This window comes from Drosophila sulfurigaster, chromosome 3 (genome assembly GCF_023558435.1).
Source record: "Drosophila sulfurigaster albostrigata strain 15112-1811.04 chromosome 3, ASM2355843v2, whole genome shotgun sequence".
NCBI lineage: Eukaryota > Metazoa > Arthropoda > Insecta > Diptera > Drosophilidae > Drosophila > Drosophila sulfurigaster.
In genome coordinates this window covers 24364221-24374645 of record NC_084883.1, presented here as the reverse complement: position 1 = coordinate 24374645, position 10425 = coordinate 24364221, and the positions used below count along the sequence as shown (strand labels likewise).

The window sequence follows — 10425 nt, the reverse complement described above, 5'->3', positions numbered from 1 at the left end:
TACAACATCACACAACATATCCAAAACGATATTTATCGATAATGTAGGAAATATGTTACGATGCAGATGCTGATCTTCTGTAATCGCTTGTTATGTAATGCCTCCACACTACACAGTGAAGCCTTGTAACAGCTGTTAATTTAAAACCGGTTCACCAAGCGAAAACTGTTAATTCATTCTTAGAAAAATGTTTGGATTCATTTTATTGCTTATTACAAAAATAATAATAATTCAAACAATATCTGTATTCGTTTGTTTCAAATGAGCCGCCTTTTATACACGTTTATTTTTTAAACAAACGTTAATGTTATGTGAAGTGTAACCAGATGATACTTATACGGGTGCCTGTTGTTTGGTATATTTTAATGCGGTCACACGGCGACGCAAGTGGTAAATAAAACAGCTTTCAAAAAAAGCTTTTATTCCAGCTCGACGGCAAACACATTTATTTATTTCTTATCTGTTTTTGTTGTTCTGTTGGCCAAGAAAACACTCAAGTGCTAAGACACTAACCAACGCTATTTGTAAGATAGACGCGCGCGTTAACTGTAGTCATATTAGTCTCAGTGGCCAGTGAAATAATTATCATACAACTCTAGCATTTTTCAAATAGAGCGTTGTGCTGACGTGGTTTAAATAATTTGTTACTTACGAATTAAGTGTAATCTTAATTCAATATATTTGTTAAATAGTTGTATCTATATAATGTCGACAATGAAATTGTTTTTATGCTGCATGATGCTAGTTGCACTAGCTATGGGCCAGGAGCAAGGCTACAGCTTCACATCAAAAGAGGTCAAATGCCACGGTATGAAAAAGCCGCATATAAAACTGCAACCTGTTGTACAACCTGAATTATAATCTTATTTTCATCAAAAGTTTGCAAAGCAACGGTTCAGGAACTAGAGGATGCAATTGCCAAAGAGGATCCCAAGAAGATGGTTGATGTGAGCGGTTTCCGCTTGGACGCCAGTGGAAACTCGATCACCAAACGAGTGCGCTTCATCAAATCCGAAATGTTCTTGACCGAGCTCATGGAAAAGATTTGTAAGTGAAGTACGAAATTGAAGTTATTCAATTAATCCATATTTGTGAACTTAGGTGACAAAATGGAGGATTATCTGAAGGCAACCTACAAAAACAATGGGAAATTCACTTTGCTCAAGATGATCATCGATGGCAAAATGAATCCAGATTCGTCTCTCGTTGACTTTGTTCAGGACGGTGATCTGAATAAGAGTCTCGGACACTTCTGCCTCGAGGTGCTGGAAGACAATGAGGAAACGTTTTTGAAAGCATTCCAAGCCGAAGAGCTGGGCAATGATTTGGATATCAAGATCTGCTCAGAACAGGCTAAATATTGTGATGACGCGCCCGTCCAGGATGAATACAACTTTGAGGGCAAGGAGGAGCTGTGATTCCATTGCGAAATGTACGATTTTCTATGATCATCATCATTGTTATTGGATCGTCTGCAACAGACGCTTAACTAATTGACTGTACTGACCTCTTAAACTAGATGGAATTTACAATTTTTATATGCAACATAAAAATGACAATAAATTTGAAATGGTATATTACGTTGTTTACTTAACAATTAACAAATGCCAACCAGTTTTACAAGTATTTGATGTGCAGGACAGCAGGAGCGACTAACAATAATGGTATATGTAAACTGCCTTTGTTGTTTTTGTCTTAAGGGTTCTTCTGTTTGTGGTGCGACACATCAGCAGAGTAGTAGAGTCAATCAATCAACTAGGTATCCTTTTCTTCAGGACTGCCAAAACTAACTGGTTAGATCTTTTAAGTCTGTCAGTAATTATGATATACTTTACGGTGGGTCGGATACATTGCGCAGCATTTGATGGCGTATAACCAGAAATGGAGCTCCAAATCCAATAGTTCCCAATACCAACCAGAAGAAAGTGAAGCGCAATGGACTTTCCATGCCACGGCGAAAAGGCATGTTCTATAGCAATATGAATTACGTATAAAGGTTTATAGAATTTCCTTAAAATACTCACTAAGCCCGGAACGCCGCCTGGATAACCGGACATGCGGCGAACCAGCGGCGAAAATATGTTGCGCATCTCAAGCATTTTTTAAACTTATTTAAAATTTTAATACGAGCCAGTCCAGACAAACTTCCCCTTCCGACTGATTTAAACACGATACATAGCTCAGTTTATAAAATAGTGAAGTCTTGTTCATTGCCTACTTATTTAAATGGGAAAACATTGCACTTTCGGTCTATAGTTTCTGGGTAATTTTTATTTATTACGTTTAAACTGTTGACTTAATGTTAATGTGTAACACAATTGACGACATGCCTGCCTCTAACAAACGTCGAAATCTGCAAGAAAGGATACATTATATATCAAACTATCACCCGTCTATTATCTTGACGAAACTAACCTTACATTGTTGTTGAGAACTGCGGCTGTCGGGGCTGCGACGTCGCTACTGACACTTTACTTCTTCAACAGCTGATGTCTGACGATCAAGAAGGGAGAGCCAAAGCCCAAAACACAGCCGATGGTGAACAGAGCGGTGATCCTATACTTGTTCTGCAGGCTGAAGGGCAAGTTCTGTAATTTGGTAATAGAAAAGTTATGATATCATTGATTTTCCATCAGGATTATTGGCTAGGTGCAAATTCACAAATTATGTAACCGCATGCAAACACTGCGCCAGAATTATTACATCCGCCTTGCTTACCTCACCGGGAACACCACCGTGGCCGCTATAGCGGACCATGGATTGGGAGAAGTTACGTGCAATAACACTGCTGCGGCCCAACATCTTGTTAATTTGAGTTTTTGGTTTTTATGAAAACTGCGAACACCAGAATGGTTTGGGCTGAAGAAAAAGTGTGACCACAAGTTGGTTTTCAAAATATACTACGAAATAGTTGAGCTGGAGAAACATTAATTACACTATCGGATCATCGGTATTTTTGAAATGTGTGCTTTATTATGCTATTTTGATTATTTTATTAATATCATTTTCTATTTTAAATAATTTTTTATTGTACATTTTATTTTTTAGACGAACTTATACATTTTTCCATAACAAATATTTTCTTTTTGTACTGGAGTATGACCGTTAGGTGTATTTAGCGAAATATACCATAGTTCAAAAATAAATCATGATAACTGATGCATGGTTTCACTTTACATGGTAAGTTGGTATATTTCTGAAATGCCTAGAAAAGGGCGCGTAATTTTAAACAGTTTATAGTTTATGTGAAATTGAGTAAAAAAAAATGTTTCATCTAGAACACTAATTTTGCTTCATGTAAATGTCTTTTTTTTTTTATCAGTCCTCAACCTAGTGACCTACAAATATGTAACACTTCTTTTAGGAATAAATTCTAACAAAGATACAAATTAGGACTGGGTGTAATAATTGTTTTATTTGATGAATTTACAAAAATTAAAACTAGGTTATACCGTATTTTAACAGCTAATCAGCACCATGAAAAATTTAAAAGACTTAGACATAATCAAATGTATCTTGCACGGCATGACGAGCGGCTGGGGCAACTTTTGGTTTTAAGCACTTAACTAAACTTAAATTTATGCATTAGTTTAGCTTGCGAAAAAGCATCTGTATAGCATGTATAAAATTCCAAATAGCCAAATGCCCTTGTACACCTTGTCCACGACCCACATGCTATAACGAAACGAAGAAGATTTTATTGGTATTATTTATTGAGAAATTATCATATCATCAATTAAATTACTTACACTTTCATGTGGCGCTTGGCAGCCGGAATGGATTCATCCGACTCCTTCAGAATTAAACGACGCGCGCATAAAACACTATTTGTGAAGTAATCGATCAGATCCAAATCAATCTTCTCAATCACATAGGTTTTTCGTTCCTTATTATTCATGAGTTTTCGTAATTTTACAGCTTCCGAATTGTCAAAACTCCAGACATTATTGGCATAGTACTCAAAGACTTCGAAACCCTTGTAAATACGATTCTGGACACGACAAAGACTGAAATGGAAAAACTTCATATCATATTCAACCTTAGCTATGTGGGAGAGGCAACTTACACAGGTGGATAACGTAGAAGAATCAGTAGAGCGTCGACAAACAAGGCTGGCATCCATTGGAAGAGCACCATACAGATGTAGTGAACGATATAGTTGGACTTCATGGAACCACCCGGATACCAGGCGACGCCATTTAGCGGCACCTTGTGCTCAATAACCCAACGACCCAGTTCGATAATCTCAGCCCAGGAGACCTTAATGTCATTCGACGATGTCATGTGCGCCACACGATTTGTGCTATCCGTGCCCGCAGTAATGTTACGCCAACTGGCCACCAGAATACCATTGACAGCAATGTCCACTGGCAGAAAGTCACCATAACCCGAGGAATTGCAGTACATGGTGCGAATGACACCTTTGCCGGCACCAATGAGCAGCCCAGTGGGTCCATTGATGTTATCCGTCCAGCCGGGAATGGGTTCCTTCCAAATGGGAATGACAATCGATGGACGGAGTATAACAGCCGGCAGCTCATTGAACTTCTCCACCACCAAAGCCTCTGCCAAGGACTTGGTATAGGCATAAGTATTGGGAATATCGCCCAGAACCTTGCGTTCAATAAGCGACACTTCTTCGTCCGTTAGCCACTCGCAGGCCTGAATGACCTGATGAGGATTTGCTGGTGGATCATAGGGCTTCTCATACAACGTCTTCACATGCAGATGACAATAGGCGGTGGAGCAGTAGGCAAAGAACTCCAAGTGCTTTAGAGTGAGGGCCAAATCGAGCATATACTTGGTGCCGCGGGTATTCATGAAGACGGCATTGCGAAGAGGTTCATCGAAGCTGCAGACGGGGGAAACATAGAATAGAATTAGGAATACTAGGAGTAAAGATAATTAGCTTTACTTACCGCACTGTGGCCGCACAATGGTACACAATGGACACCTCGTTGCGCAGCGTCTCGAGATCCTGCTCTGAGATGCCCAGACCTGGGAGCAGCACATCCCCCGCTATGGCCACCACTTGTTGCAGTATTTGCTGTTCGCCACGCAGCTTTTTCACCTGGTCGAACAACTGCAAGCAACAGATTGTTAATGTTAATCGTTGTGTGAGGAGAGAATATTTCATAATTTCCTTTAGCAGCGTTTGCTTACCACATTCTGAAATATGTCCTTAATGCGCTCCTGCGGATCCTTGCCCTTCTTGGGACGTATGAGCAGATAAATACGCTTTAGTTCGCCACACGAGCTGCATGAATTAATAAAGGCATAATCACAATTTATGTTGAATTATTGAGGTCACGTGTGCCGCCAGCTGTTGGCCAACGCAACGTATACGAAACTTAAAGCAAAGCAATCAACCACCCAACCAGTCAGCAGGCGAGAGGCCAACTGGCTCGCTTTTAAGCCACCACTCGCCCACCTCCTGCTGCCTAAATGCCGCAGAAGAATGCGGCAAGGCACGCAATGCAAATCAAGCAGCTTTACAATGTTGCATTCATTCATGTTGCATTGCCGAGATCCAGTTCCCCAGCAAGCACTTTTACTTACCGCAGCAGCTTCTCGACGAGCACCTTGCCCAGAAATCCCGTTCCGCCTGTGATGAACAGCGAACGTCCCTTGAAGCTGGCCGCTATGCGATCCACTTCGTTCTCATCCACATGGCCGATGGTCAAGACGCCCTGTTTCTCAAAATCAAAATTCGGTTTCGCTGTCATCTTTCGTCAGCCGCTGTGCTGCAATAGATCATGGCATTCAACAATATACTTCACTGTATTGTAAGGAAAAAGAAGTTATCGCTTCACAAAACATGCCCTCGTCGCTTGTCATAAATGGCGTTAATCAAGTGCACTATAATTGAATTTGATCTTGGCTGCGCGATCAACAGGTTTTAGTTGTTGCTGTCCTCAATGCTAAGCTCTTGTGTCCAAGATCTGTCACTATTTGCCACCACGCTTCATGACCAGCAACATCAACTAAAACACAAACCAGCCAAGCGCAGAGCAGTAAATCGCAAAAACAAAAAAAGCGAGACTCGAAAGTCAACAAAAATGACACCAAAATCGTATATTGCGTATCCGCAGAGTGGCACATGTGGGCCAATTAAGCCGCTTGGTCAGCGCAGATTGCGACATCAAACACTTGCCTCTTGGCACTTGCTACTTGGTTCGCTGCTTATGGTCACCATGTGTGCCATGATAGTGAGCTTGTAAGCGCAGTCGAGCAAATCCAATTCCACATCACCCAAATTGGGTGCGAACAAGACTAAATTACATAGTTTGTCCTCGTGGCGAACCTTGTTGGAAAAAGTAACTACTGACATGCTGAACTGTAGTATTTAAAGTATGTAATTATAAATGTGTATAATTATAATTGAGCTGTGGACAATGCCAGTAAAAGGTGTTCCAGTATTAGACATAATTTTAGCGATATTCAAAATTTTATTTTTAGTCTTTAATGATCGATAAACTGGCGCTTCGATTGCGACACCGTTTAATAGCTGGCGCTCGATTAATTGGTTGTTAATAGCTTTAACATTGACCGGCAAGAATTGATAAATGCTGTGCCAAGATCACAATCATTAGTGGGCAAACTAAAGATTCAGGCAACGAACGCGATTTTGGGAAAGTGCAATTCATTTTCGCTGATAAATTTAAGCTGCTTGCATATTCCCTACATAGTATGTAGTATGACCTGATTGACTTTTATGGCGATTTTAGAGCACATTTTATACGATCGTTAACTGAAATTATATCGTTACTATCACTTTATTACCACAGCATCAACAACAATTGTTTTCTTGAGGCGAAACTATTTTTGCAAACGTTTTGCCTGTCATTCAAAACACTTTGGCAGTCAGCACAGCGGAGCGCTTGTCTGCCGGGTCAGAGACACAGCCACGAGGTTCGTCGTAATCTTTGGATGTATATATGTGTGTGTGTCTACCCGTTTACAACCTGAACAACAACAACAACAACGAGTTTCCAATGGGAGTTGGAGTGTCTGATGCACATCCGCACGATTCCCAGATAAAGTCAAACAAACTGAGAAATGCAGCATGCCAATTGGTCACAGGCGATTACTTTTATACTCTTATACTTAATATTAATTATAAAAGTGTAATAGAGTTCAACAACAGTAACAGAATTTTCCACGAGTTAAAGTGCTGACGTACTTTTCATAACTTGATTATCTCGAGTTTTCCGCATTAAACTGAAAAATACTCAATTAATTCATTAATTGTAGTATTCCGAGTGATCTCAATCAGTTTATGATAAGTAATAGAACTGCTTTAAGAATTTTCCATTGATAAATACGACGTTGAAGCTTCATAAAAGTTGTTTATATTAGTGTGATATATTATTTAGCAATAAATTAATTGTAGCATTCATTATGATGCCAGTAAGTTGATTTAAATTACTCAACTGCTTTAAGAAAGAACTGATGAGGAATTAAATTAAAAAATTATTCAAAAAATAATTCTGGTATTCATAATATAATCCAAAGTTAAAAGAGCTGTTAAAATTTTATAAGAATTTAAGCATGAGTTTGACTTTTCGATGCCATTAAATTAAAAATTAATGCGATAATTATTTGTAGTATTCATAATAGTGTCAAGTCGGCTTAGCCTTCAGTGATCTGATTGAACTTTTAGAACGGTGTTTTGAATTAAGCATTAAGAATTTACTGTCATCAAAAAATGCTGACGAAGCATTATAAAAGTTGAATGTTTAATTATGATCGTTTCATTTGGAGCCCATTAAATATACAAATAACATATTTATGGCGATCTAATAATGACAGCAAATGGGTTTAACCTTCAGTCTAAGTTCGAAATCATTTTAAATGCCTTTCATCTTTCACCCAGAACATGTTTATGATAAGTGTAGATCAACTTAAGGTATTAAAGAGTATAGATCGGTTCAAAATGCTCACGACTTAAGCCAACAACAATGGAAGTTGGAGTTGGAATTGTGGCCAAAGTTGGTCTTGGAGCTGGAGTAAATGGAATAGTGACAAGTTAAATGCAGTTGCGGCAATTGCCAAAAATATAAAAAAATATCACTATGTTAGATAGCAAGCACGCTAGTGAGTTGTTTAATTGCATATTTGGTTTTTTTGGCCAGAAGTTGAGCAACCAGTTTTTTGGCCAACTCAAAGATGTCAACGAAAGAAGGAGTAACACAAAAGTGATAATATTAATGTATAGTACACAAACAAATCTATAACCTGGAATTTAGTCGATCGATACTGAGCATTTTGGGTATCAAAGCATGTCAAGGATGTAAGCAATAAAAATGCTGATTTGTGGCCTCTTAAAATATGCCCAAACTTCACTAGGCAACAGCAGCAGCCACAGATTTGAAAACGAGCTAAACGTGTGAATAGCTTTTGAATTGAATTCGTTTGTTAATCAGCCACAGTCATTCATAAAAACGAACGCATAAATTAATACAATAAAAATCATCGAATGATCTTAACTGATCGTCGCTCAGCGCACCTTTTTTTTCGTATTATTCAAATTCACTTCTTTGCAGAATATTGTAAGGAATAAATATGTTTTTTTGAATCCAACTGATATTTAACACTTTGGTTTGCAGGATGCTGCGGTGTCGAGTTTTTTAATCGTACGCGCACATTGAATGCTAAACACCAACTGAACTGAACTCGGCTTCAAATTAGGAAAAAGAGCCTCGCACGCTGCTCGAAACGAATCGAATAGAAAACAAAAACAGCTAAGTGAATACTACTAAGCATCGTATCGACACACACACACACACACACATACGTACAATCTGAGATCTCTGAAAACTAGCTAAGCCACAGTGACACACAGACACACACACCAACACACACACCAACACACACACACACACGTGAAAACTTAACTGTATGCAAAAGCACACAAACACCAACATCAACCAAAAACAACAACAGCTGCAGTCGCCATCGCTGCCGCAGTCGCAGTCAGCGTCGCAGTCACTGCTGCAGTTACTGCCTAAGCTCGATGCGGCTGTTAAGTCTCTCTCCGGTCAGAGGTTCGCAGCTTATTTACTCTTTGACGCTTTCTCAGTTTCGGATTTGTTTTGGTTTTTATACCATAATTGGCTGCGTACGCTGTAAGTAAACGATCGTAGCTGCTGGCCGGCAAAAGCTTCTTTCGATATACAACAACAACAACAGTAGTCACAACTGCCGTTATTGCTTCACCAAACAGTAGACATTGTTGTTGTTCATCTGCTTTATTGCAATTGCTGTTGCTTTTGATGTTTGCTGCTTGGCAGTTTAGAACATGACGCAATTGCAGCTACGGTTTTTTTCAAATTTATGTTTATGGGCTGTTATTTGTAGTATGCGAATTGTTATATAAAAATTTATTACCATACTAACGAGATCCCATTGCTTATTCGTTAATTAGTCAAAATTGACCATGGGCTCAGCTGGTGATTGCTGCAATCATTATTAGTTACAGTTCGGAAATACAACAGCAATAACAAAACTGCTTTGAAAATTCAACAATGGCATTGACATCGAATTCGAAAAGGCGCTCGCTCTGCTACAGCGTGCGACAGAGATGGAGAGAAATATAAAGAGTAAGAGGAAGAGGAAGAGGAAGAGGTACTCCAACGGTAGTCAAAATATTTTTGCTCACTAGTCAGTGAGTTCATCTGCCAATTAGTTGGCATTTGGAGGAGTGATGATCGATCTTACGCACTATAGCAGATAAGATTGTCTAATATCTATTATTAGTCAGCAATTATTTTTATTAAAATGTGTATTAATGAGAAATCTTATTTTTTAATCGTATTTTATTTAAAGTAAATAAAATATGTATTACTTTATTAAAATAAATATAATTAAAGTAAAGATATAACAGAGTTGCCATTATTTTATATTTCAATATGGGGATGTTTCTTTGATTTACATTTGTTTTTTTTTTTTAATTAACTTTTTAAACCCTAGCAAATATACGAATTTTATTTAAATAAAAATCAAAACATTTTATTTGGCCACATATTAACATACTCTTGTAATAACTAGTTTTCGTTTTAAATGCAAATTACAATTTGCTGTTCTTTTTATTCCAAATTTATATTTAGCCCTTTTTTTGAAAGATTTTTATCTCCCAGAAAGTTAATGTTAAACACAGATAGAAATATTTTAATGACTACATCTCTTAAAATAACTAGTTTTCATTTATTACATGCATTATTATTTTTTGTAATCTTTTTCAATCCCAAATACAACAACTTTATTTGACCACAATAACTAGTTTTAATTTATTGGATTCTGAATTGAAATTATAATTAGTTGTTGACTCTCAAATTCCGTTGTTAAAGTTATTAATCTTCTGCATGTTTGCTGAGCTTGAATATATTGAATAGTAAAAGTATTTTATTGATTCCATCCAAATAG

General features: G+C 37.9%; 4 protein-coding genes across 5 annotated transcripts; 1 reads left to right on the top strand and 3 right to left on the bottom strand.

The window, feature by feature from the left end:
• The first annotated feature begins 413 nt into the window (after nt 1–413).
• On the top strand, nt 414–1947 carry LOC133842617 (protein seele). The gene is made up of 3 exons (XM_062275795.1): nt 414–808; nt 880–1047; nt 1102–1947. Exons 1-3 carry the CDS (start codon nt 706–708, stop codon nt 1416–1418), a joined length of 588 nt encoding a protein of 195 aa, XP_062131779.1. The 5' UTR covers nt 414–705; the 3' UTR covers nt 1419–1947.
• Nucleotides 1560–2184, bottom strand: LOC133842618 (cytochrome c oxidase subunit 7C, mitochondrial). Its single transcript, XM_062275796.1, has 3 exons — nt 2025–2184; nt 1836–1969; nt 1560–1777 (listed from the first exon to the last, which is right to left on the bottom strand). The coding sequence occupies exons 1-3, from the start codon at nt 2097–2099 to the stop codon at nt 1756–1758; spliced, it is 231 nt and encodes a 76-aa protein (XP_062131780.1). The 5' UTR covers nt 2100–2184; the 3' UTR covers nt 1560–1755.
• Nucleotides 2185–2243: 59 nt separating this feature from the next.
• Nucleotides 2244–2880, bottom strand: LOC133842619 (cytochrome c oxidase subunit 7C, mitochondrial). Of its 2 annotated transcripts, none has more exons than XM_062275797.1 (3): nt 2719–2880; nt 2416–2588; nt 2244–2353 (listed from the first exon to the last, which is right to left on the bottom strand). In XM_062275797.1, the coding sequence occupies exons 1-2, from the start codon at nt 2800–2802 to the stop codon at nt 2472–2474; spliced, it is 201 nt and encodes a 66-aa protein (XP_062131781.1). In that variant the 5' UTR covers nt 2803–2880; the 3' UTR covers nt 2244–2353; nt 2416–2471. The 2 variants fall into 2 exon arrangements, with proteins under 2 accessions (XP_062131781.1, XP_062131782.1); XM_062275798.1 differs by having other exon boundaries at nt 2421–2588.
• A 515-nt stretch (nt 2881–3395) lies between these two features.
• Nucleotides 3396–8672, bottom strand: LOC133843280 (putative fatty acyl-CoA reductase CG5065). The gene is made up of 7 exons (XM_062276746.1): nt 8510–8672; nt 5560–5744; nt 5164–5257; nt 4920–5083; nt 4067–4852; nt 3750–4007; nt 3396–3675 (listed from the first exon to the last, which is right to left on the bottom strand). The coding sequence occupies exons 2-7, from the start codon at nt 5724–5726 to the stop codon at nt 3591–3593; spliced, it is 1554 nt and encodes a 517-aa protein (XP_062132730.1). The 5' UTR covers nt 5727–5744; nt 8510–8672; the 3' UTR covers nt 3396–3590.
• Nucleotides 8673–10425: the final 1753 nt, after the last annotated feature.

Bases quoted from the DNA above. Each gene is read 5' to 3' on its own strand.
- LOC133842618 (XM_062275796.1), bottom strand. From the start codon at position 2,099: ATGCTTGAGATGCGCAACATATTTTCGCCGCTGGTTCGCCGCATGTCC. The intron at 1,970-2,024 runs GTGAGTATTTTA...ATATTGCTATAG, and splicing joins CAGGCGGCGTTCCGGGCTTA to AACATGCCTTTTCGCCGTGG. The intron at 1,778-1,835 runs GTAAAGTATATC...TAGTTTTGGCAG, and splicing joins CGCAATGTATCCGACCCACC to TCCTGAAGAAAAGGATACCT.
- LOC133842619 (XM_062275797.1), bottom strand. From the start codon at position 2,802: ATGTTGGGCCGCAGCAGTGTTATTGCACGTAACTTCTCCCAATCCATG. The intron at 2,589-2,718 runs GTAAGCAAGGCG...ACCAAATTACAG, and splicing joins ACGGTGGTGTTCCCGGTGAG to AACTTGCCCTTCAGCCTGCA.
- LOC133843280 (XM_062276746.1), bottom strand. From the start codon at position 5,726: ATGACAGCGAAACCGAATTTTGATTTTGAGAAACAGGGCGTCTTGACC. The intron at 5,258-5,559 runs GTAAGTAAAAGT...TAATTCATGCAG, and splicing joins CTCGTCGAGAAGCTGCTGCG to CTCGTGTGGCGAACTAAAGC. The intron at 3,676-3,749 runs GTAAGTAATTTA...GTTTCGTTATAG, and splicing joins GCCAAGCGCCACATGAAAGT to CATGTGGGTCGTGGACAAGG.
- LOC133842617 (XM_062275795.1), top strand. From the start codon at position 706: ATGTCGACAATGAAATTGTTTTTATGCTGCATGATGCTAGTTGCACTA. The intron at 809-879 runs GTATGAAAAAGC...TTTCATCAAAAG, and splicing joins AAAAGAGGTCAAATGCCACG to TTTGCAAAGCAACGGTTCAG. The intron at 1,048-1,101 runs GTAAGTGAAGTA...TTGTGAACTTAG, and splicing joins CGAGCTCATGGAAAAGATTT to GTGACAAAATGGAGGATTAT.